This window comes from Leptopilina boulardi, unplaced genomic scaffold (assembly GCF_019393585.1).
Source record: "Leptopilina boulardi isolate dan_hultmark-lab unplaced genomic scaffold, ZJU_Lbou_2.1 LbouV2_137, whole genome shotgun sequence".
Classification (NCBI taxonomy): Eukaryota; Metazoa; Arthropoda; class Insecta; order Hymenoptera; family Figitidae; genus Leptopilina; species Leptopilina boulardi.
The window spans coordinates 1,332,529-1,359,146 of record NW_026137682.1 but is presented as its reverse complement, the minus strand read 5'-3'; the positions used below and the strand labels follow the sequence as shown (position 1 = coordinate 1,359,146).

The following is a 26,618-nucleotide window of genomic DNA, read 5'->3' as shown; positions in this document are numbered from 1 at the left end:
TTTGCATTACGAGTTGAACGTTTTTGGGTATTTTTACTTTAAAATTTAAAAACGTAACCTATAATTTTTTTGCTTCTAAGGTCCCTTTCTTCAGATCGCGTCACATATATATTTATAAATACATTTTTCCATAAATGACGAAAATGTAAACTTTTAATGAAAGTGAATCACTATATAGTGATTTAATATTTTGCATTAGTTATGTTGCATTAGTCACATTGTATTTAAGTTATAGATTAATATCTTTTATAATTATATCATCACACCTTCTATACTCACTCAATTTCTGATAAATTAAATTGAACATACACAGAGAAAATGAGGAAAAAATTACATTACTTCATCCACTGTATTTTTAAAGTGTCATCGATTAAAAAATCGTTGAATTAAAAAAAAAGAGTGCTTAGAAAAGTGTAAAAAAAACAACAAAAATTTACTTCAACAGAATGTTTGTCACATAATAAAAATTCTAAGACCGATAACGAGATTGCAATCAAAAGTTTTTATTATTAGATTTCCTCAATTTCAAAATTCTTCTCTGTAATTAAAAAGTTCTTTCCCATAGTACATCACTTTCAATATACATATATATAAGAAAATTGCGGAATTTTCATTTTATAACATATATATTGCGGAAAAAAATTAATAAAAGTTTATTATAAACATTAGTAAACATAATCTTCTATATTTCTGATTATTAAATTTAAATTAGTTAATTAGTTAAAAATAATTGTTTTTAGTGAAATCTTGGCTCACTTTTTGCTTCAACAATTAATAAAAAAAAATTACTAATTATTTAGTAAAAAGTAACTAATAATTTATAATGTAAATATAAATGAAAAAATAAACAAATTAGACTAATTTAATCAGTTACCGTAACATTTTAGTTATTTTGACATAACCTAAATGTGAATTTAATTAATAATTAGTTATTTTTAATTAAAAGATTAGTAAAAATATTACTATTTGAATGCTTGACATTTTGCTATCTTAGTTATTTTCAACTAATTCAAATTAAGAGAGTATACACTATAATTATTATATTTAAGAAAAAATCGAACAAACATAATCGATTCAAAAATTAATCTAACTTCATACTTTTGAATTTTATTTAATTCAAATAAAAATTATTTATGGTTCAAGTAAATATTACTTGATAATATAGTCAAATAACTGATTATTTGAATAAAATAAATTTTTTTTTCAGTGTATCAATAAATATAAAGAAAATGACACAATATAACTAAAAAAATAAAGTAGCGAGATATTAGGTATAATAGTGAATATGTAACTTTTCTATCAAGATATATTGTTAAACACAATATACTGATGAAATATAAATTTAGAAAAGAAAAACTTCACCAGCATTTATTATCGTGATGTGTAGCAAATATACACATTTTTGCATAATTCTATTTTATACTACGTGTTTTTGTACACGTGTCACGATTGTATCATATATTGATGCCACTGTCATCAGAACGTACTTAGAATATTATTATACGAGCCTATAACGTCTATGATGATTGCGCATTAGCAATTTGATAGAAAAGAGAAGAAAGACCTTCAAAATAGATTAGAAATGTAATAAATGCAAAGTTATATAGCAATTGAAGAAAATTTCAATTTCTTTCAATTGCTGAAAAAACTACAATTTCTAAATAGACTTACAAGCAGAAGTGAAACAACTTAGATATGCGGAGAGACCGAAGATTTTAATTTTTAATAAACCTGTGTTTCAAATTATAAAAAGGAAAAGAAATTATTCTTAGTTTATTATTTATAATATTGTATTGCATAGAATTTTTCTATTCTACAGTTATTATCGTTACAAAATCATTATGAAATATCGTTAAATGTCTTACAAATTAAATTCATATTTTATAAATTATTTACTTAAAAAATCTTAAATATATCCTATGTATTTGTAAGAAAGAAAATGTAATCATAAACAATAGTTTCTTTCTTAATAAATTTAATTCAACTTTAAAAATTAACTATCTTTTGTTAAAAGTATCAAAATTTATAATAACAATAAACTTTTTCAATTAAAAACATCATTAAATTAATTTTGCACATATTTAAAAAATATCATAAATCTTTGTGTATAAAATGTATATAGTATTTTGCAAAATATGTTAGAAATGGTTTCCTAATCATATATATTATTGCTCCCATATCTTTGTAGTTTAATGTCAATTTCACAAACTGTCTTGAAATTCATTTGTTTTATAAAAAGAAACAAACGGAAATAAAAAAAATACTTTGCCAAGTATTTATTGCAGAATGAGGATTTGAGAAAAATGAAGGATGAACTTTGCTGATTAATTGGAGGAATATTCTTATATATATATGACACATATGTCAGTGACATTGTTAAACAATGTATTGAGGATGACAATTTGTGAAAGAAGAATGCAGGTTGAGAAAAAAAGGAAACAAAAATGAGAAAGAAGAATGTTCTGAGTTTTATAAGATGCGTCGCGTGCAAGAAATACATAACGCGCAATTTCTTTCATCATCGCGTTCATGGACTGAATAATCAAATTCATATCATATCCACAGAAATAAAAGAAGACTAAAAAAAAATAAAATAAAAATAGTTATAAAAGTCAAAATAAGAATAATAATAAAAAAGATTCTTCAGAATTTTTCTTTTTTTACCCGCAATATTTATTTATATTGAATTAAATAAAGATAATTTTGAAAAACATACAATATATATTTATAAAAAAAAATGTAAATAAATTTCCAAAATAAACTATTACTTTTATAATGTAATAAAAAAGGTTTAAAATTATAATACAAGTGCGACATTAAAATGGTTTCCAAACTAAATTAAAATATAACAGTAAATGATATTAGTTAATGATATTAAATCCGTGCGTATAAATAATTGATAAGAAACCTTTGATCACTGGAAGCCATAAATGGAGTAATTATATCTTTAAATACTCTTAATTTCGTGTTTTGTGTTACGTGTAACTATCTTGAATTGACTTTCATACTGAATTTCTCTTTAATTTAAAAAGCAAACTTTGCCAATTTTTATATAGAATCCATATACAGAAATTGTGAAAAAAAGTGTTACCCTGGAAAATCGATTTCATCAAAGTTAAATTTAATAGAAGAATAATAGTAAATCTTCTGCTAATGGAAATACACTTTCGAGTGTAACAATTAATTTTAAATAAACCATTTAATATGCAAATTACCTATTAAATTAAGTGAACTTTAGTACAAATTTATGTGTCCTTTTTGGACGTTTCGAAAGCTTCATAAAATAGTTTAACACAGAAAATTAAAAGGCATTAAAATAAGCTGCAACGCTTATTATTTTAATCCAATTTTGCTTATTTTAATCCATTTTGGTATTAAAATAAGCAAAATTGGATTAAAATAATAAGCGTTGCAGCTTATTTTAATACCTTATAATTTTCTGTCAAAAATTGTTTTAGTTACTCATTTATCTAATGGACTGTAGATTTTGATGATTAAAATAAATAAACTATCCCACAGTAGTTAGGAACTTCCTTTATAATGGAGTAAATATTTTATTAACTAAATATGCAAAAAATTGCAGAACATATATGCATTATTACAGCTATCTAATGAGAATTGAGTGTATATAGCAGTAAACGATACGTAGACAAACATCACCAAGGAAAAAAAAATTCCTAACAAGTACAAAGTTGTTTCAAGAAGTTTAAGGTAATTTCAAAGATGATAGGTTATAACAGAAGAGGATAAGTGAAGCTGCATGTAACTATATAAGTACTATGCAACTGTCACAACGAACTATTTGCAATTATTACAGATTTGCAACTGATGAATTATCTGTCTTTATAATCTTTATCAAAAAAAAACTTGGAATATATCTTCAATCGATTTTATATAAAAAATATTTATATCTAAATATTATTTTAATTATTATTCGAGTATATAGCTTATTTGCATTTATTTATATGATAATAAAAAAACACTTGACGTTTATTTCTCCAAGGCGCATACAGTTCATATATACTTATTGTTTAGGACAAGTTGACAATATAGAACAAAAAAAAAAGACAAGGTCTTATTACGAGAAGACACAATCAACTATAGGTTAAGTCAAATTAAAAAACACCTAACGTAATATATATCATACTAAAACAGAACTAAAAAAAGCTTCTTGAAGAAAACAATAAGAAAAAGAAAGTATAAAATAATTTAATAACTGATTACATAAAAGATATACATATACATTTGAATGAAAAATTTGAATTATCATTTTGATGAATACTTCATAAACGGCAAGTCACTACTTTTTTTTGTAAAAGGAATAGAATCATCGAGGTATCATTTTGGTACCAACAAAAGATGAGATCATATGATAATGTCACATTAAATAATAATTCCCTTATAATTATTTCTCTTTTATCAAAACAATTATTCATATATTATTATATCAATGAAAAAGATTCTTAAAAGAAAAAAAATTTTACATCATTAAAAAACTAGTGTATACTGTCTAAATCTAAATTAGCCACTTTAAACCTCCATGAAGTTGGCGTCGACGCTCAGCGCCGAAAATTGTTTTTACAGGGCCAAAAATGGCAAATTATTTTTTTAAAAATATTTTCCATACAAATAATACCTTGAGAAATACTTTTTAAGGTATTATGTGGACACAAAACGATTTTAAAAATGACTTGATATTTTTGGTACCATGAAAAAAATAATTTTCCACGATGAGCGTCGAAGCCAACTTCAGGGAGGTCTTTAAACTAATTCTACTAAGCCAATTCGTTCATTAAATGAATTAGTAATCGTTTTGACTGATTTTTAGTAAAAAATTACTAATTGATAGTAATTCATTTATTAAAGTTTACTAAATAAAATAGTAGTCTTATTAAATGAAAAAGTTGTTTTCTACTAACAATTAGTCATTTTTGACTAAGAAGAAGTCAAAACGGTTATTAATTCATTAATGAGGGCGCATGGATTTCCCATTAAAATCATTAACTAAAATTTTAATTTTAAATAATTTTATTAGATATAAATATTTTTTAGACTAATTTTCATTTTTCATAATAGCATTTGACAAGATTTTTTTTTTTTTTAAACGAATTTTTACTCAACACCATTTTCAGATATCGAATTTTTGATTGACAGAATTTTAATCTTACAAAATTTATCATTACCCAACTTTTTATTTAAACAATTCATAATTTAACCTCACAATAATTTAGCAGAATTCTTAATCAACAGAATTTCAAATAATTCGTATTTTTAAATGACAGATTTTTTAATTCAACGAATATACAATCGACAGAAAGATTTTAGCGCGAATTTGCAATTTCGAATAACAATCATGAAAATTCGGCGTTTTAAGAAATCTATTAAATTATAATTCGTGCAAATAAAAATTTGAACAAATGAAGATTCAGTGAAATTAATATTCGGTTAAATTAGAATTTTTTAAATAAAAAATTGAATTAGTCAAAATTGACTAAAATTTTTATTTTTATTTCTATAAAATAATAGAAGGTATTGATAAAAAAAAAATAAAATAATAATAATAATAATAATAATAATAATACTAATAAAACTGTATATGAAAATGATTAAAACAGTTATATTAATAATAATTGTAATAAAACCTACTTTCTTGGGTTTGTGATTCTTATCAAATCAAACTTTTTTTTTATTATTATTATTATTAAAGTCATATATGTACATATATGTATAATATAAAATAGTCTGAGCTAGTATTTCAAATACGTGCTCGAATCTTATGGTATCTTTTTTTTTCTTCTTTTTCTTTATTGTTTCAAAGCAGGCACAATATTATGCAGACGTACGCATATGTAAGTACATTCCAAAACTGTTGCACTATTATCGAAGAACGCATCGCGAATGAAAATATACACAACGAAAGAGATCTTATATACTTCCGCGATGTAAGAATGTTGCGCGACAGTGATCTATATGCACAAAATATGTACATTATGATGCACTGCAAAAATATATTGCACTCGACACAGAAAATTCAGCATTTACATTCATCTCCAGCAAAAAAAAAAATATATATATATATATATTCCCGTGATTATCTCTCTTATATGTTTTTGTAAAATTTTTTTATTCAGATATCATTCAATAGATTAAATTCCAAAACGCATTTTTTTTTAAATTTATAACTGTAAATGTTCAAAATTTTTCTTTTCTCAATTGTTTTATGTATTTATTATCAAAATTTGGTAATAAAAATTTTGGGAAACATAATTTTTTTTTTTTTTGATTAATTATAGCAATTAATAAAATAGAATTAAAATAAATAATTTTCAATTTTAAATCTTTTAGTTTACTTGACAATTTTTTGTTTATATATGAAAAATAATTACCCTCATTATAAATTTTTAATTTAAATTTAAAATGTTACTTTAAATGTATTGAATAAAGTTTCGTTTCAGAATTTATATATATATATTGAAAAGTAAAATTCAACAAAATTCAGACCGAAAAAAAAGAAACATTAAAAATTTAAAAGAGATAAGATGAAAGTTCCCATATCCGCAGCATCACTTTCTTCCTCCTTTCATCTCCTTTTTCGCCTTGAAAGTATAATAAGATTACGAATTTAATTAAATCATTGGAAAAAGAATAAAAAAAATTTCATTTAATTCAATTTCATTTATTGCTATTGGTAGAAAACATTATTTTTCCATGAAATTAACTTATTTCTTATAAAATCCGTTACTTTTCATTTTAATTTTTATCATTAATTCTTTTTGTGATCCAATTTTAAAATTTGATTGAAGTAATGTTTTGAATTTTTCGAACGGCAAGAAATGAATAAACGAAAATACAATATAAAAAGTTGAGACATGTGTCAAAAAGAAGTGAAATTATTAAAAAATTATGTAAAAATTAAAAATATTATTTCACATATTGTAAAATGTATCTTTTTCCATCTAATAAATCTATATTTAAAAAAGAAATCCCTGAATTAAATGAAGAAGTTTTAAAATTGAAGGTGAATTTCGTGACAAATCAATGATGAAAAAAAAAATTGCAGTGGATTGTTAGGCACGATTTATATTTATGAGAAGAGGAATTGTGATAAAAAAAAATGGATGGAAAATTGGTAGTATTATAAATCAGTGAAACTTGGAAAGTGGAAGCACTAAATTTGAGTTCAGCAACAGGTTATTTTGCATCTACGATCTACAATTAAGATTCCGTGGAGTCTGTAAAATGTCTCGAGGACATCTGAAGGTCCGAAGTAGTACTTTGGTAGTTACAGAACGTACTATCATAAGACATTGATTTTTTATAACGAACATAGATAAGCCGGAAAGGAAACTCCACAAGAACCATCAGAAGAAAAACTTCAAGAGACGCTACTTAAAGATCTTGTGGCAAGATTGTTTCTCTCGATTTGCAAAGACGCGTGAGAGTGTACCCGATTCTTTGTGGAATACGAACACATATATTTAAACCAGTACATACATATATATATACACATAACTTTATATTTTCCAGAGAAACAAAGGCAAAGTCAATTGCAAACTCACTTTTAAATAGGTACACACATGTACATACGTGTGACTGTCCTCTACTATATAGGCTTCTATGTTTTGCATTATATGCTTATGGGTATTTATATACATATATATATATATATATGTTGTGACACTGAGCGCGTACATATATATATATATTTTCTCTTTCATTTACAACGCCTCACTCCAAATTGCTTTCACTTTTACGACGACGTGTCTTGATACAGTTTTACATTGTGAGGGACGCAAAAAATTAATACGCCATACATTCCACGCTTCCTGGGGTGTCAATAAAAAATAAAATAACTTTTTTTTTACCCTTTAGTAGAGAAATAGGCCTTTCACTAAAAAAAACAAAAATCGAAATGTATAATAAATCGCTGCTAATATCGAATGGAAATTAATTTTTTTTAGTTTTATGAAATATATTTATTTTACGGATAAATTATTTATAATGCTACCTATATAAAATTTTTATCAATATAGATGCAGATTTTAATAAATTTTTCAATGGGTTCCCAGTGTCCACATTATGTAACTGTTCTAGAACAAGTGTTAAAATTTTGTTATAGAACAGTTCTGGAACTGTGTTCTAAACCTGTTCTGCAACAGTTGTTCTGCCTCTGTTCTATAAAAAAGATGTAACATTTGTTCTAGAATATTTGTGCTTAATTAGTTCTAGAATTTTTAAGTAACGTTCTTGTTACTGCAGCGTTCTAGAACAGTGTTACAAAAATGTAACATATAATAGATCTATCACTTTATTTTAGATTTGTTCTGAAACAAATATGTAACGAACAGATATTTTATAAATATGGTACTACTAGAGTGGCTCAACACTGTTAAAAATAGAAATCTATAAAAATATTTAAAAAATCATTTCCGTGAAATATTCCCTTAATATCATTGGGAGAATATTCCTAATATATCACTGAGATATCATCATGAAGTGGACATTTTGATCTCCATTATATATCACAGGAATATTCCAAAAAATATTCCAATGATATTTATCTGACATACCGTGCTATTTGGGCACGGTTTACATATTTGTTCTAGAACAATGATCTAGAACATTGTTCTAGAATTGTTACAGATGCTGTTACTGTTTTGTGCCCCCAGGGGGACGACATTTTTACTGACCTGTTCCTCACCAGTTTTAGAAATTGTTCTTTTTTGTTATAGAACAGTTACCGAACTGTTCAGTAACTTTGCACATTGGGTTTTTGTTTTAACTAACTTACACGGAGAAAAAATATTAAACGAGACCTTAGTTAATGAGCTACCATAACTAAAAATTATAGCTATCCACTCTCTATACTTGAATAAGTAAAAATTATTAACTAATTTGAATTAGTGACTCAATTTTTACTGAGTTTATTAGTTTTACAACTAATTAATATAATAAAAGGAATTTTTTTTTACTATCGAATTTTATTCAAAAGCAAAAAGTGAGTCACTAATTCAAATTAGTTAAAATTTCGCATAACGCTTCGGTGTGACCTTTTTATAATATAGGATTTACGAAAAAGCGTTACGCGTAACGCCCTTTTTATAATAAGATAATTATTTTAAAAAATAATTGTCTATACAGATAGCTCATTGCTTTCAATTTTCTTTGCTTAAATTTTGAAATATAAATGGATGTTGCAAAACAAAGTTTAACTCGAAAAACTATTTTTAAAAATAATTACAAGAATATATAAAATCCGCATATACGGTTTAAGAAAATGGATAATGAGTACATGAGGAAAAGTGTTTCTTAAAGAGTTTTCTTGAGAATACCATAAAATAAGTACCCTACGATAATTGATTGGTTATACAGGTTTGAGCAGAAAATTGATTTTTCAACGGCTCCTTAAAAGCCATGTAATTAGAAAAATCGTTTGCCGGATATTTTTTCCATTTATAAATATGTTTTCTATTCCCATATTAATTATTTATTTATATAGGGTAAATGCACTAATTGCGGCGCGATTCGAGTCAAAACATCTTTGAAATAGAAAATTCGACATTTCTATTGTATAAAGTCAATTTAAGACTTATTAAACTAAAAGGTTATGTTATTTAGATATTAAAAAAAATTTTAACTTTATAAAAATCAATTATTTAAACAAACATGAGAAATTAAAATTAATACCGTAATTTTCTATTGCGGCGCGTTTGTATCAGTTTCGGTGACCAAAATTACGTGTATTTTAAAGATACTTTGCCCGCCAAAATTGGAGCCAATGGAAAACTTAAAAATGTTTCAATTGCGGCGCGGAAAAAAATTTGATCTCAAATAATTAAATTAATAATTGTTTAAATGTGCATCTTTATAAGTAATTGTATCAAAAAAAGATTAAAATAATTTTTTTTAATCATTTTGCAACAGTTATATTAAATATAATAATAATAATAGTTATTTTTTATGAACGCGCCGTAATTGGTACACTTACCCTACGTAAAATCAGAATAAAAATTCAATTACATACTTATATAGAAAACCGTTTCGTTTTTATAATTTTTTTTAATAATAATAATATAGAAATTAAAGTTAAAAAAAAATTATTATCATTTATTCGCATTTATTTGTACTATTAATACGCAATTGTTATTGCCTATACAATTATACGTGATTTTTATTGTTCATTGATTCGAGATGAAGTGGATTATGTTAAGAACGCGCACGCACGACATTGGTTACATCCGCTGAGTAACATCAAGACCTTCGCCGATCGTAAAACGATCAAGATTCTTCCCGTAGATCTCGATCATTGTGAATTGAGAACAACGAAAAGCGATTTTCTCATGCCGATCTATACACATTAAAAAATGCCAAGGTCCCATATAAATACATCGCCATTGCTTTCACCGCTACACTTTCTTTTCGTCAAAAATTCACACGTTAGTCGATTCCGATTGTAAGAAATAGCATGAAGATTGTAATCGTTCACCATATGTATATTACTCTCTATAACATCGAATTGCCTTTTATTTCGATTAATTTAGAAAATTATCTTTTCACAGTTTATGTAATACAAATTAAATATTTTATGATCCCTCAAATAAAAATTAACACATCGTTTCGTAATGCGATAATATTTTAATTACAATTTATCGAATTGAAATTTCTAAATACATAATACATCTTTACTGCTTTTTCTATATTTAAATTCATTGCCATTACTAATTTTAATCAATGAAAATTTCTTTGAACCAAATGGTAAAACTTTACTCAATAATCGATATAAAAGTTCAATGACAGTTAATACAATATGCACCTACAATAAAACCTTGAAAATAATAAATAAGTAAATTTTGCATATTTTTACTTTAAACAGTCAGTGAAAAAACAAATTTACAGTATATTTTTATTGACTCTCAGTATTTATTCTACACTAAATAAAATTATATTTAAAAAAAATTAAAAACCCGTAAAAATTTACTAACTGATTACAAATTAATTTTCTTTAGAAAATTCGTCTTAATTTTTGTCAAAATGAAAAACAAAACATACGAAAAATTAGATAATAAAATTAATTTTTTATAATAAATCTAGTAATAAAACGAAATTTGATAAAGAAATTATTATTATTATTATTATTAGAAAAAGAAAAAAAATTATTTTCAGTTAAAAGAATAATTTATGAGCCATTTTATAAAAAAATTCCAATTTGAAAATTATGATTTCACCATAGAGGATTAACTTACCAAAATAGCGAATATGTGTCTTCGCATTTTGGTTGCTTGTAGAATATAAGAAGAAGAAGAAGAAGAAGAAGAAGAAGAACAAGAAGAAGAAAAAGAGATGAAAAGACTAAGAAACACTCAGAACACAACACTCGAATGAGATAAAGATAAATTATTCACGATAAAAATGTTAATCCATGATTAACACTTCAGTTAAGGAGGAGAGACACTTTTCCAATGACTCTACTGTCTTTAATCGTACCGAACTTACTAAACAGTTTATCCGCACTCGGCTGCTGGACCAGTGTCATTCATGTGTGTATATGGGGGCCGAGAGTTGGCACGCCTTCGCAATTCTCCATCAAAGTGGGCTCAAATCGAGTAACAGAAGATGTTAGGAGGCCTATCTACAATCAATTGTTGTATATCATACACCTGATCTTTCAAGAATATGACAATAGAATACGAAAACTATCAGAATATCAAGAGGACATTTCAATTTATCTATCAAATAAATTTTATCATCTTGAAGAAATATATTAAATTTAAGAAAAAAAATAAAAACTATTCTCCTACTATTTTCGTATGCTTTACATTTTTTTAATTTTCAGAAACTTTTATTCAAAAAAACAAAAATAGAAAAATTTTTCAAAAGTTTTTTTTTCATATGAAAAAAATTAAATTAAAAAATAAAAAAGAATATTTTTAATAAGGCAAAAAATAACTCCAACATGGAAAAATATTGTTTGGAAAATATTTTAAATATTACTTTAATTTAATGTGTGTATTATAAAGACTCGTATTTTTCTCTAAATTTTAGTTTGATATGAAAGTTTTTTTTTTTTATTGACAAAACAAAAACTTTGATTTATTCAATAAAATTTTTGTTTTCTCTATATTCAAATTTAAAGAAATCGAAATATTGTTAAATTTTAATTGATACACGAAAAAAAAATAAAAATATTTTCATGTTGTGGAAAATATGCTAAAAAAACACAATTTTCATATATAAGAAATTCTAAACTTAAAAAAAGCTTTTATAAACTTAATACAGGATTTAATAAAAAGTATTGTATTTAGTAATAAATCAAATACGTTTTATCAAATTTTAATATTATAAATTTCATAAAAATTTATTATGGATTAGTATTTCTTATATATGGAAATTTCACATTTTTATATCATATTTTTCTACGACTTGAAAATACTTTTACAAAATTTGATATTTATTTTCTTTTCGTGTATACAACACAAATTTGTTTGAATTAACGAAAAAAAAATTGTCTGATACAAAAAATTTTGTTAAAGGAACCAAAAAAGTAAAATAACTAAAATAACCCAATCAAATGTTTTGATGCTAAAAAAAAAGCTCTTATTATTTAAAAAGAAAAAGTAATTTTTTCTAAATTTCCATATGAGATTCTCCTCAAAAGAGAGTAAAAAAAAAATTCCGCTTTATTGTTTATTTGGCCAAGGTTAAAAAAAAATTAACTTCTTTTTAAAAAAATGTGCGCGCATAAATTTGAAAAGTTGGTCAATCGCTAATAATTGATTTAAGAAAATGTATGAGCTACATAAATTAAAACTGAAGAAATCTTCTAAACGACCGTTCAGGGCCTAAATATATTTTAATATCTCATTAGTTAGCCTCGCTCTTGTTAAATAATAATATATGGATGAACAAGGTTAATAGAGTCTAGTTTATTATTAAATTATTTATATCGATGATATGAAACCTGTTGAAGAAGTCACCAAAACAATATAGAGAAATGTTAATACTATGATTAGTATTTTTATAACAAATTCAAGTGGAAGAGCATATTACACATTATTCGAGATAGAGAAGAAAAAAAAAAAATTGTAGGCGTATTTTGATCTGATTAGCATAAACATTGACAATATATTTATGGCAGTTGCTATTGAGTAATAGTGTATAAAATATTTAACATAACATAATAGCGGACAACTAATATTCAGGTAACTCTTGTTACCTTCACTTTAACCTTGCTCGCATTTAAATGCAAAATTTCTCAGCAAAATATGTTATACTCCATATACTTTCAAAATTCAACTGCTTTTTAAACAGCTTGAGGCAAGAATTTATTTGGAAGGACAAAAACGCAATTCCCATCTTTCCTAATATTTATGCTCTTATTCTTAATCTTCATTTTTCTCTATAATAATAATGTCTTTAAATTTGAATTGGCAAAATTTACTAAAAAAAAAAGTTTTAAAATTATAATTTTCACGATTTTAACCAAAAGAATAATTTTAATTAATTTTTAGTTATTAAAGGTTAATAGGTTTTTAATTCTCAGAAATGAAAAATAAATAATTTAACAGCTAATAAGTGTAAAAATTAAGCTCAAAGTATATAAAACCTTAAAATACAGAGATTAATTTACAATCGATATAATAGTAAATTATATTTTCATAAAAAAACACTTCAATTCAGTGCAAAAAAATTATTAAAATTTAAATCATATTCTTCTAATTCTAATTAAATAAAAGTTGGAAAACTGAAAAATGTCAATTAAAAAAATCATATATTGAAAATTTAATTCCTTTTTTCACTGAATAATTAGTTATACTGAAATGTTCAATTGAAATTAAATAAATCATCTTAGTTATTTTTCTTTGACTCATTTTACCTCTATTTAAATAGTAAGAAGTGAAACTGGAATTTACACTGATTCAGATTTAGAGAGAAGAAATACTTTATTTTCTGACTATGAAAAAAAAAGTAGATGAAATGATTATACACAGAAAAAAATTACCTGATTCAAATAAATATTCATTTGTATTTAATAATTATTGAATCAATTAAATGGTATTTATTTCAAAAACAGAAATTATTGGTTCAAATAAAATTTATTTAATTTTAAATAAAAATTATTTGGTTCAAGTAAATATTTATTTGATAATAGTCAAATAACATAAATTAATTATAAATAAATAATAATTATTATTTAGATTATTTGAATCAAATGAATTTTTTTTTTATTGTAGAAAGAGACAAAAATATATTGGGAATCATATTGAAAAAAAATCCTGATTATAATAATAAACAGAATTCAAAAAAAAAAAAAGTATAAATTATATAAAGGAAGTAATTTGCATATTGTATATAAACAGTTAAATGTTATACAAGTTATAAGTTTCTTTATAGTTGTCTCATCTTTTTTTTCTATTGATGAAAGAAGACAAAAATTTGTTATTTTATTTATTTGTTGGTTGAATTTGTTTTTGTTCTGTCGCGTGTCTTGTGAGTTTTTAACGATACGCGTGCTATAGTGTACATGTACATACACTGATTTACAAAGTGAATCAAGGCTAATGAAGAAGTGCGCTGTGGAGACTTGTCGTCTAGACAAGCGTTTATCTCAGATCCAAGGATTTCTCACAAGATACTACTAAGCGATGAACGGCGAGGAAATGCAGTTAAAAAAATTCATAATTGCATCTTTCAGTGCACTTGAAAGTGTATTGAGATGCGTATTTTAGCATCATAATCATTACGCCTATATGAGCGAAGCGTGAAACGGTTTATAATTTTAAAGCGCAACCATTCAAGACAACTTCATTCAAAACTGGTGTTTATTTCAGTATGAAATATGAATATCAAAGAAGAAGAAAAACTGGAACTGTTCATACAATCATCAAGAAAAATTGCCTATACAACTTACTTTCAACCTCATCAAAATTTCTTAATAAATCATTAATATATACCTATATATAAAAAAAAGATTTCTTCTCAATTAGAGTATGAAAATAAAATCACTTTAGAGTCAAATTCAATTAATTTATTAATCACTTCAATATATTTTTATAGTTATTTTTTTTTATGAACAAAAATTAATTAATTTACCCGATTCAGATTACAAAAAAAAAATTAATTTCAGAAATATTTACTTGGAATCAATAAATATTGATTAGATTATAATAATATGAAATGTTTTCGACAGACATATTTGATACTTTTTTCCTGATGTAGGCGAAAATTTTGAAATCTTTTTTAGTATATATCTATTTTAAAAAATGTTACATTTATTTTATTTATAAACATAAACAATTGTGGTAAGATTTGAAAAATTATATTATTAATTTAAATTTATAATTATATTCAACGATTTAAGAATGAAGTTGATTTTTAATCTGCTTTAATCTTTCCTCATGTTAAAAACGTTGACAGATTTTCAGAGATCTGTCAAGATTATTTCACCGCATCAAATAATAATAATAATTAAGTCAGTTCTACTCATAAATTTTACATACAATAAAAATAATATTAATTTATATAAAACAATAATAAAAATATCATTTATATGAATTAATTAAAATATATATTATTATAATATTTATTTAAAAAAATAAATTTTATCAAAATCAAATAACAATTTTTCTGCCCATATTTATAGGACAATTATTGAGCAAATATTTTGAAATTTAAATTTTACTTTTATTTAAATTTTAAATATTAGAATTTATACTTTGATTTTCTTTTAAACTATTAAATAATTATCATACCACAGCTGCTACTGATGGGATAAAAAATTATTTAAAGGATACTTATTAATGAGAATTCAAAGATATATTTTAACTGCATTGTAATTAAGAAATAAAAAATACATTTTGGAAGATAAGTTTGAAAAGTATATTTATTTCTTATGCATTCAGATTGAGAGTCATTTATATATAGGTTTAAAAAAAAACTTGCATTAAAACATTTGCAAACTGGTTTTCAAGAGGTAGAGAAGCGAATAATCTTTGGAAATGACCTAAGTGGAAATTAAGATGACCATATATATATATATATATATATATATATGTGCCATTCCAGGAGTTTTTTAGCACTTTTCGGAGTAACCTTTCCAAATTAAATGAAACATTTTTTTAATAATATTTATTAATATAAAGGTCCAAAAAAATCACTTTTTAAGTAAAAACAATTGTTTATTTAAAAAATACAACAATAAATAATGCAAAAAATTCACTTTTTTCCTGCAACTCCAAATAAATTGGTTTAAAGATCAAAATTTTCCTTATTTTTCAAGCTTTAATACCGCACAAGAAACATTGAGTCCGAGAAAATATTCAACACACAATTTTTTAAACAATGTTTGTTTACTTTTTTGTATTTTATTTACTGTGAAACGTCTGCTAAAGCTGCGCGCGACGTTTGGAAGTTGTCGCTTTCCTTATTGAGCAGAAGCTCATTACACTAGCGTAGTAAAAAACATGTTGTGTGGAAAGTGAGGTTTTTCATCCTTCAAAAATGTTTTTTATGATTTTTTACTGCAAAGTAGATAATTAAAAACCATTCAATGTGATAACCAGAAATTTTTACGTTTCATTTAATGACAACATAACCTCACTTTTCGCACAACATGCTTTCTACTACGCTAGTGTAATGAGCTTCTGCTCAATAAGGAAAGCGACAACTTCCAAACGTCGCGCGCAGCTTTAGCAGACGTTTCACAGTAAATAAAATACAAAAAAGTAAACAAACATTGTTTAAAAAATTGTGAGTTGAATATTTTCCCGGACTCAATGTTTCTTGTGCGGTATTAAAGCTTGAAAGATAAGGAAAATTTTGATCTTTAAACCAATTTATTTGGAGTTGCAGGAAAAAAGTGAATTTTTTGCATTATTTATTGTTGTATTTTTTAAATAAACAATTGTTTTTACTTAAAAAGTGATTTTCTTGGACCTTTATATTAATAAATATTATTAAAAAAATGTTTCATTTAATTTGGAAAGGTTACTCCGAAAAGTGCTAAAAAACTCCTGGAATGGCACATATATATTACTAAAAATTCATATAATACAGATTCTAATATACATATATCGAGAGAGGAACCGCACATTTATTTCGGATGCTAATTTTGTTTTTTATATATATAAGAGAGAAAGCAGCAGGGATAGAGAGAAATCTTTCATATATAACGTAATATCTTTCACTGTAAGAGATCAAAACAACATATTTACCACCTATAGTAGAATAATCGATAAATTTTGGAAGAGTAAAATTCATTATGCCCACGCATTTTGCAGACCGTTAAAAAGTTCAATGGCCAAGAATAAGAGTCACATTTATATATTATGTTTTCCCGAGAAATATATGTGTCTGAACTTTTAAATTATGTAATTGCAACTGACTTATTGTTCATGTAACAATTAACATAATCATTTAAGTCAAAAGCCATTAAAGTGATTAATAGAGTTGTTTAAAAAGATAGGTACATGTGATCTTGTTTCTTTTGCGGTTTCGGTTCATCTATGTTAAATGCCGTTAACTTTAAGGACTCGCGAAATTACACATAGTGTCATTAAATTCTTCCATTTCAAGTCAAAAGAAAATCTTATACCTAATAATAAAAATTTAAAGATTTTGATTAAATAAACAAATGAGAATTTGGTTAAATGTAAATTCTCTATCATTTATTTATTAGAAAAATTTTTTAATTCTAAAGATTTTTTACTATTCATTATGTGTTGTTTTTTTTTTTTTGATAAATTATTTAAAATAATAAATTTTATAGAAAAGAATTTAATATAAAACCTTTAAAATATATTAGTTGAAGGTTAAGACGATAATAATGTTCTTCTTCTATAAAATTTATTAATGTATTCTTATTGTGTGTTTTTTTATTATGCTAATAAATTAATAAATCAAATTCCAAAAAGTGATTTTTCATTACATATGTATATCGATATAATATATTTTAAAAAAGAATTTAATTTCTTTTGTCTTATTTTTATTATATTTTTTATCACATCCTACGCTAAACAAGACACTCCCTTGTGAGAGAGTGAAGTTTTATTGCACTACGTAATACCTATAGCAAGAAACGAGTATTTTTCTTCTTAATGATTTTAAATAGAGCCAGATTTTTATGCGTTTCCATTAAATTACTTATAAGAATGAATTCGTTATATATAATTATATTAAAAAAAATATATATATCTAAGAATTTTTCAGAAATATTCAATAATATTTTCACACTCTTTAAATATGAATTATGAAAATTTATTAACCATACTCGCTAAAATTTTGTTACTTTTTTTAAAAAAATGTCTAGAAAATTATTGCAAAATTCATTCAATTGAATTATACCTATATAAAAATGTAACTTTCAAATTATAAATTAGTTCATTATAATTGATTTTAGATAAAAGAAATCTTTCCATAAATTATATAAAATAGGGAAGGGATTAAATAAAAAACGACTCACCGATCGCTGAATCCCACGTCGGAACGATGGGTTATGGGCCACTCCTGGAGATCCCTCCCTCTTGAGTGCACTTCTGCGGAGACCAGGAGCTATGCTACCGTTTCAAAAAAAAAAACGGTAACATGCTGGGACCGCTTTTCTTCATCCATATCCTTCTTGTCCTTTATGTTGTTTTAGCACTGACTGAAAAAAGTTTAAAAATTATTAAATTGCACTTAGTACAAACTTAATCAATGTCAATTGGTAACATATATATTATCAACTTCGAGAACACTAGATTCGATCATTGAAAACTTTCAGATTCACTCAATCATATAGAAAAACTGAAAAAAATATATTTAATTATCAAATTTTAACATTAAACTATTTAAAAATTAAATTATTTTTAATAACTCAAAATAATTTTAATTTGACACACTAATATTATTCTTTAACTAAATTTAATTTATATTTATTAAATCAAAGTAAATTAACAAATTAACTTTTAGTAAAGTCCTTACGTACAAATATTAAAAATTTTATAATTACAAATTATTGCGTTACCTGCTTGTATCAATAACATGGTGGCAAACTTAATTTATGACTTAAAGAGTCAAAAATTTTTTTTAATCCAATCACATTGTATCTATATTAGATGATAAACTTTACAATTTGTGATCTACAATCCCAAAAATTTTTTAATAACCAACATCTCGTATATACATAGTGATAAACTTGCAATTTAGTATCTGTAATGCAAAAAATTTAAAAAAATTTATGTATGACCTATACACTTGGAAATTTTTTTTTTTTCTAACCAATACATAATGATGAACATGTGATTATGAAAAATACTATTGAAAAATTATAATTAAAAAACAAAATTCATATAGTGGGAAACTTGAAGCTTTATAGGTTTAATGCTTTTGATGAAAAATACACCAAAATTTTATGAAACTATATCTTAATAAGTATAACTTTACTATTTATAATTTTATGAAAAATAAGATATATTTTAGGGTTATTCGGATTTAATATTACAAATAACAAGATTTTCAGCAGTCCCGCAAAAATATCTCAAAATCTATTTTGGATGTAAAGTGCATGACAATAATGAACGGAAAAATAAACATCCAATCTTTTTACTTTTATATTTACTCTATAAGTGAATCGAAAGTAATAATTGCAAATTCCTTAAAGACGACTGAAACTGTTCTTCTTTTTTAAAATAATAATAAAATGTTGAATAAATTTTGATGATTCTGATTAATCGAAATGATATTCAATCGATTTCAATCTGAACTTTGAAGGTTATAAACCGGCTGTTGTGAAATCGCACCTAATTGTGACTTATTTATTGTATTATATGCTTAATTAAAATCTTAATGAGATACGCATGATGTCGACTTACCAAAATCCATTATTACTTAAATAGAAATTTCGATGAAATATGCAAATTTCAAACTATATTTTCTATAAATTTGCGGAATTAATTTTCACAGTTACTTTGAACAACAGATCACAACATACCATACAACCTGAAGTTTGCTGCGCATTTTATCGAAAATTGAAATTTGAATTTTCGTCGTCCATCAAAGAAGTTCGAAATTTGTTTCTCCCCAAAATTTTAATAAATTTATTAAATAAATATATAAATAGTATTAAAAAAAAGTAAATTTAACTGACAAAATTAAAACAGCATCCAATTATTTTTTCTTTATTTAAATCTATTTAGGAACTATTTTTTAATGACAAAATAAATATATACAATAATCTAACAAACAAAAGATAGAAAATATTTTTGTATAAATTTTTCTAACATGTAAATTATATTAAATTATATTTCTTAAAAAGAAACTTCTCAATTAGACATTGTTTTAAATTTGTTTAACTAATTTTACGCGTCGCTTTTATAAAATATTCAAAACCAAAAAAAAAACACCTCAAAATTAATAATTATACGTTTAATAAATAAACAATTAAAACAAATAAAAAATGTTTAGAAAAAATCAAATAAATTTGACAAATATTATTATGTTTATTTAACGTGAAGTTTAAATTTATTTTAAATAGGAAATTAATCTTTCACTATTTAATAAAATTGGCAAAAGATTATTTGGACTATATTATAAACAATTAAATTGTTAAAAGGGAAAATTGATGGGGGATAATATATGTATTAACTTATTGGTAAAAGATCCAAGTTCAATATTATTACAAAGACACTGTATTTATTGATTTACAATCTACATAGATTAAATCTAATTTATAAAAAATATCTAATTACATATTCACCTCATCAATTTATACTGACTTCCATTCAATGATTAATTATTGCTCATTCATAAGAATTAAAAGTAAATCTTATAAAAAAATATCTCTAATTCAAGTAACGAAAGTCGTGATCGTGCGATACATTAAAGAATAACTTGTATCATAAATACAAATATGGTCAGAAAACCAACGGGATTTACTTTGCACTTAAATAAACCATGAAGAAAAAAAATGTACACTAAATTATTTAAGTAACCATGAGACGAGGAGCGATACTCATAGCCATTAATTCTTGGAAAAGAAGTTTAGCAGCATAAGGAAGCCTGACTTGAGAGATTTGTGTCTTGTTTTTGCAGCCTCTACACTCGAAAGTGTTGTTTCTTAAGTTCGCAATGGCAATCAAACCGCAGAAATTACAAACGTGAATTCTGTACGGATCCGAAACTTCAAAAAGACGTTCGCGCAAAAATTGAGCTGCACCATGAGAAATTTGACAATCGCGTTCCATTTCACCAAAACGTAATCCTCCATCCCTAAAAATAGAATACAAATTTCAAATACGATTTTCATTTTGTTTTAAATAATATTTCATAAAAAGTGTAAAAAAAAAAAGAAACATAAAACAATGTTAGTGAAAAATATAAATTTTTAGTACTGACCTTGCCCTTCCTTCCATAGGTTGTCTGACTAAAATTTGAACTGGACCTCTTGCTCTGCTATGAATTTTGTCGTCCACCATGTGCTTCAAACGTTGATAATAAGTTGGACCCAAGAAAACTTGAGCGTTAATTTTTCTTCCAGTGTGACCATTGTACATAACTTCATTCCCTCTCAATTGATAACCATATTCTTGTAAAAGTGTCGAAATTTTTTGTACGTTAACTGCATCGTTAAATGGCGTAGCGTCACCAATTTCACCTAAAAAATTAAGGAATCAAATAAGAAAAATTTAAGAAAATTACAAACTTAGAAACTTTTAATAAAATGTCATTGAAATCTAAAACTTATTTTGTAATTTAAAATTTAATTTTCAAAATTTTAAATGAATAGAAATCTAATTTTCAGGATTCATAAAAAAAAAGATTTTTTAATACACACCCTTATTGGCGGAAACTTTTCCCTGAATACATTCAATCAAGTGACCAATTGTCATACGAGATGGAATAGCGTGAGGATTGATGATAATATCAGGTGTAAGTCCTTCGCATGAGAATGGCATGTCTTCTTGTCTGTATTGAATACCACAAGTTCCCTTTTGTCCATGACGAGAAGCAAATTTGTCTCCAATTTGTGGAATTCGGACACTTCGTACTCTGATTTTACAAAATTTGTAACCTTCACTGTTTAACGTCAACATCACTTGATCCACAATACCAGTTTCACTGTTACGCAGGAAAGTGGAAGCATCTCTCTTCGTAAAACGTTTTGTTGTGCTGTCCAACTGCAAAAAAAAAAACAATAATTAAACTATTTAATTTCTTTCAGCTATACAGTCTTTGCAGTAATTTCTGCAATGATTTTTCGTTCAATTTTTAGATTGAATTAAAAAAAAATTAACAATTTTTACACTCACCTCGTCATCAGTTTCAGGCAAAGTAATTGTCTTTCCAATGACCACATCATCTCCAGAGACACGAATTCCCGGCGCTATTATACCATCATCATCCAATTTATCATAAATTGCATTTCGCATTCCTTGGCACGTTTGTCGTGTAGGTTTCTCAAATTGTTCCTCTTGATCGTCCATACGTTTCGTTTCTGAATCTTTGTAAGATCGATAGAAAACGGATCTGAAAAATCCTCTTTCCACTGCACTTGCATTTAAAATGACACTGTCTTCCTGATTGTATCCAGTATAACATAAAATGGCAACAATACTATTGATTCCAGCCGGAAGTTCTCTAAATCTAAGATATTCCATAGATCGTGTCGTAACAAGTGGTTTATGTGGATAATATAAAACATGAGCAAGAGTATCCATCCGTACATGAAAATTTGTAATATAAACACCCATGGCTTGTTTACCCATAGCACTTTGATATGTATTTCTCGGACTTTGATTGTGATCAGGGAATGGAATAATTGAAGCGCAAACACCAAGAATCATCGCTGGATGAATTTCACAATGCGTATAAGTTGTACAGTAAGCATATTCCTTTTCCTGTCTTAAATCATCGGGTGACATTGCAATCATGACAGTTTCTTCTTCCAATGTATCGATATATTCAACAACGCCACTTGACACCAAAGCTTGCCAACCATCGTATTCCTTTTCCTTCAACATTTCAATGTGCGATTGTCTCAATACAAGATTTTGTCCATTCACAATTAACAGAGGCCTACAAATTCGTCCAGCATCGGTGTAAATTCGAATTTCTCTGTCCCTGATATCTCTAATCATTGATACCTCTGATACAATGACGTCCATCTCTCTTCTCAATTTTCTCAAAGTAGCCATAAGATGATCAGGCTCTCGATGAATTCCAACCCAGCATCCATTTACAAAAATCTTAGTCGCGTCTGCAATTGCACTCGATGCAATTTCCTCCAAATTCTCCATGGACCATTCCTCCAAGAACTCTAAAATCGGTGATGGTTGAGAACCGACACTAATATATGCCATTAAAGCTAAATTCTTGACAAGACCAACGGCAGCACCTTCTGGAGTTTCTGCTGGACACAACATTCCCCACAATGTATTGTGAAGCTGACGTGGTTTTGCTAATTTACCATCACGTCCAATTGGTGAATTAACTCTTCTCAAATGGGATAATGTCGAGGCGAATGTCAATCTATTCAACACTTGAGAGACACCGGCTCTTGCCAAATGGGCTTTCTTTTGATCACCCCAATTTCCAGTGGCCAATGAATATCTTAAACCATCTGTTATTGTTTTAGTCTTAATGGCAAGTTCGAGATTAAAATCTTTTCCCCTGTCAATGAATTTCTGTGCGTACATTCGAACTTCTTTCATGAGATTTTTAAATAAACCACGGAATAGAAGAGCGAGCAATGGACCTGCAAGATCTAAACGTTTATTACCGTAGTGATCACGATCGTCAAGTTCACGTCTACCAAGAGCGGCTGACAAAAGTCTATGCACCATATAACCAAGAAAGTAAACTTTCTTTGTTTCACAAAAATCACTAACACCAACGTGAGGTAACATTTCTTTTTGGAGAATTTCTCTAGCGTATTTAATACGATTTTCTTTTTTCACACCTGCTTTTGCACCTCGAGCGCCAATAAAATCTAAAGCGACATTCTGCTCTTGAATGGAGAATGCCTCGTCAAGAGATGGTTTCACCATTTCCATCATTTCGGGATCATCGAAATCATAAATAATGTGTTCCAAAATATCGCGATCTGCTACAAAAGCAAACGCACGAAATACAATCATCACGGGAATTTCTTGTTTAACGTATGGGATGATCGCTATTATTCGTTGTCCAATTGTTGATTTCTTGATGCTCTAGATTGACAGAAAATTATTAATTTATTTTTAAAATAATAAACTTTCTAGAAGGAAATATTGTCAATACTAACCGTAGCGCTTTTAGCCATTAAATTAATCCAAAGGGTAGATGTTGGTCGAGAACTGTGTTCCAAGCAAGAACGAATTTCCGCTTTGTAAGCATATTTTCCATCTTTCATGCTAAATACATAGACTGTGTTTGTTGCCATTTTCTCTTGTGCAATAAGAACCTAGAAAATGTACATTTTTCTTGTATATATCGTTCGTGAGTTAATTAATACAGTGATTTTATTGTCAATTAATTACCTTTTCTGATCCATTAATAATAAAATATCCACCAGGATCCAAAGGACATTCGTTCAATTCAGTCAAGTCACGATCCACTAAATTATTGAGTAAACAATACTTTGATCTCAACATGATTGGCATTTTTCCAATAAATGCCTTTTGAAGCTGAGATTCTGTTAAAAAAAAAAAAAAGAAAGAAAAGAAAGACAATATTATACAATAGAAATTTTAATCTAATTATAATTTTTAATAAAAATCAGCTATATTTTTAATAATATATTACACTTACTGGTTGCATCATCTTTGGATTCCTTATCTTTCGCCACACTTTTTGTAATATCAACGTACAAAGGAGCAGAATAAGTTAAATTTCGAAGTCTGGCTTCATTAGGCATCATAGGTGATGGAGCACCATCTTTTTCCCAGTGAGTGGGTTTCGATAAATAAATTTGTTCGAATTTTAATATATGAATTGCGGTTTTTTCTACTTCTCCTGCATGATGTTGAGCTTCAGCTTGTAATTCTATTTGTTGTGAATCTTCAACAATTCTTTGAATGGTCATCTCAATAAATTCATCGAAACTGTCCAATTGCTGTCGTACAAGACCTTTCTCATTGAAATAGGCATTAATAACGATCCAGCAGGCCTCCTGCCACAGTTTCGAGGAAATTTCTTCATCCTCAGTCTGCTCGGCATTCACTAAATAAAAAAAAATTGTATTCAATAAGAACTGTGAAATAATAATAATAATAGTAATGAAATATAACAATATCATATATATATTTTTTGACACAATTGACTAACGATTGTAAAAACAAAATGAAACAAAGTAGTAAGACATCTATTAGCTTCAAGCATTAAACGTCAAAATACATTCTTTATTTTAAATTAAAAGTATAATACCAAAAGAAAATATAAATTACATACATAGAAGAGAAAAGAAAGAAAATTTGAAGAAATTTAAATTAATAATTGAGGCAAGCAATTAAGAAGCATAGTATTGAAAGTAACATTAGGTTAGGACATTTGTAACGCTTCTTTTGCTATAATTATTTGCATTCATTGAAATAGTTTTTGTGGAACTGGCCACAACCGGTGCATTCGTCATAAACCCGGTGTATCTACCCTAAACTTTGAAGAATTTAACTTTGTTTAAAATAAATTGAATATCAAGAGAATATATAAACATAATATAATATTCGAATAATTAATATACTAAAGGAATTGAAACTATTTTTTTTTTTAATTATTCGTTTCGAATTCACTCCATAAAAAAGAAACATATCTCACGTGAAGCTTTTTCGACACGAAAATTGTATTTTAAAATTTTACACCATTTTTTTTATAAAGGAAATTCAATTACCGCTTTCCACAATTGTCCATATTTGAATAGGATCTAATATTCATTTATTATTAAAATTAATTAAAAAAATAAGAAATACGTCAAAAGCAATATTTTTTAGGTTAGCTTTCGTTTCAGCAGAAAATACACTGTTACTACTACAATAAATAACAAAATTATTAATCAGTTTAATGAAACTTACCCTCCTCTTCCTCGTACATTGTGTATTATTTTTAAAAACTAAACTATTAAATTTAATAACTTTATTAAGATAAATTAAATACAACGTAAATCAGAACTGTTTTCAGTTTTTAGTTGCATTGCATTACTATTATTATTATTATTTAAAATGGCGGTTTTCTACTTTACGCATGCGTATTTAACTGTGTGACGCGCAAGTAGAAAAGCGCCAAACTTTAAAAAGAAAATATTTAAAATATAAAAAATGAGATCTCTTTAAAAATGATTAAAAGTTAACAAACCCTTTATTAAATAATAATAATTGATACAATTTATTTTTTAAATAAATCTTAGTAATTGCTAAAATATATTATAATACAACGTCGAAATTCGTAAAAAAAAAATGCTTATTTATAAAATTCATAGTCTTTACGAATTTCTTTATCAGGTGTTTCATTTTAATATAATTTTCTAATAAAAAGAAGGATTTTATTTACATTAACACGATGTACACCTATTCAAATTCGATATTATCTACAACTTATACTGTTCCAAATTGTACAAAAAATAATGAAGAAGAATCTTTAAATAAACATAATCGGTATTTCGTGGAAACAGTGAA

General features: G+C 25.8%; 2 protein-coding genes across 2 annotated transcripts in view; both read right to left on the bottom strand.

Moving 5' to 3' along the window:
* Positions 1-11,500, bottom strand: part of LOC127291480 (uncharacterized) — a 53,505-nt gene extending 42,005 nt beyond the window's left edge. The window contains exon 1 of the mRNA XM_051320651.1: positions 11,244-11,500. Within this exon, the coding sequence (XP_051176608.1) occupies positions 11,244-11,270 (27 nt within the window). The 5' untranslated portion in view covers positions 11,271-11,500. The remainder of the gene's footprint in view (positions 1-11,243) is intronic.
* Positions 11,501-20,645: 9,145 nt separating this feature from the next.
* Positions 20,646-26,165, bottom strand: LOC127291474 (DNA-directed RNA polymerase II subunit RPB2). The gene is made up of 8 exons (XM_051320641.1): positions 26,019-26,165; positions 24,763-25,173; positions 24,492-24,646; positions 24,257-24,415; positions 22,284-24,182; positions 21,809-22,151; positions 21,370-21,628; positions 20,646-21,243 (listed from the first exon to the last, which is right to left on the bottom strand). Exons 1-8 carry the CDS (start codon positions 26,035-26,037, stop codon positions 20,958-20,960), a joined length of 3,531 nt encoding a protein of 1,176 aa, XP_051176598.1. The 5' UTR covers positions 26,038-26,165; the 3' UTR covers positions 20,646-20,957.
* Positions 26,166-26,618: the final 453 nt, after the last annotated feature.

What these genes read in the sequence shown, in the direction of transcription:
- LOC127291474 (XM_051320641.1), bottom strand. An exon ending in ATCCAAAGATGATGCAACCA is followed by an intron (nt 24,647 to 24,762) that starts GTAAGTGTAATA and finishes TTTTTTTAACAG; the next exon opens with AATCTCAGCTTCAAAAGGCA. An exon ending in TGCCTGAAACTGATGACGAG is followed by an intron (nt 22,152 to 22,283) that starts GTGAGTGTAAAA and finishes TTTTTTTTGCAG; the next exon opens with TTGGACAGCACAACAAAACG.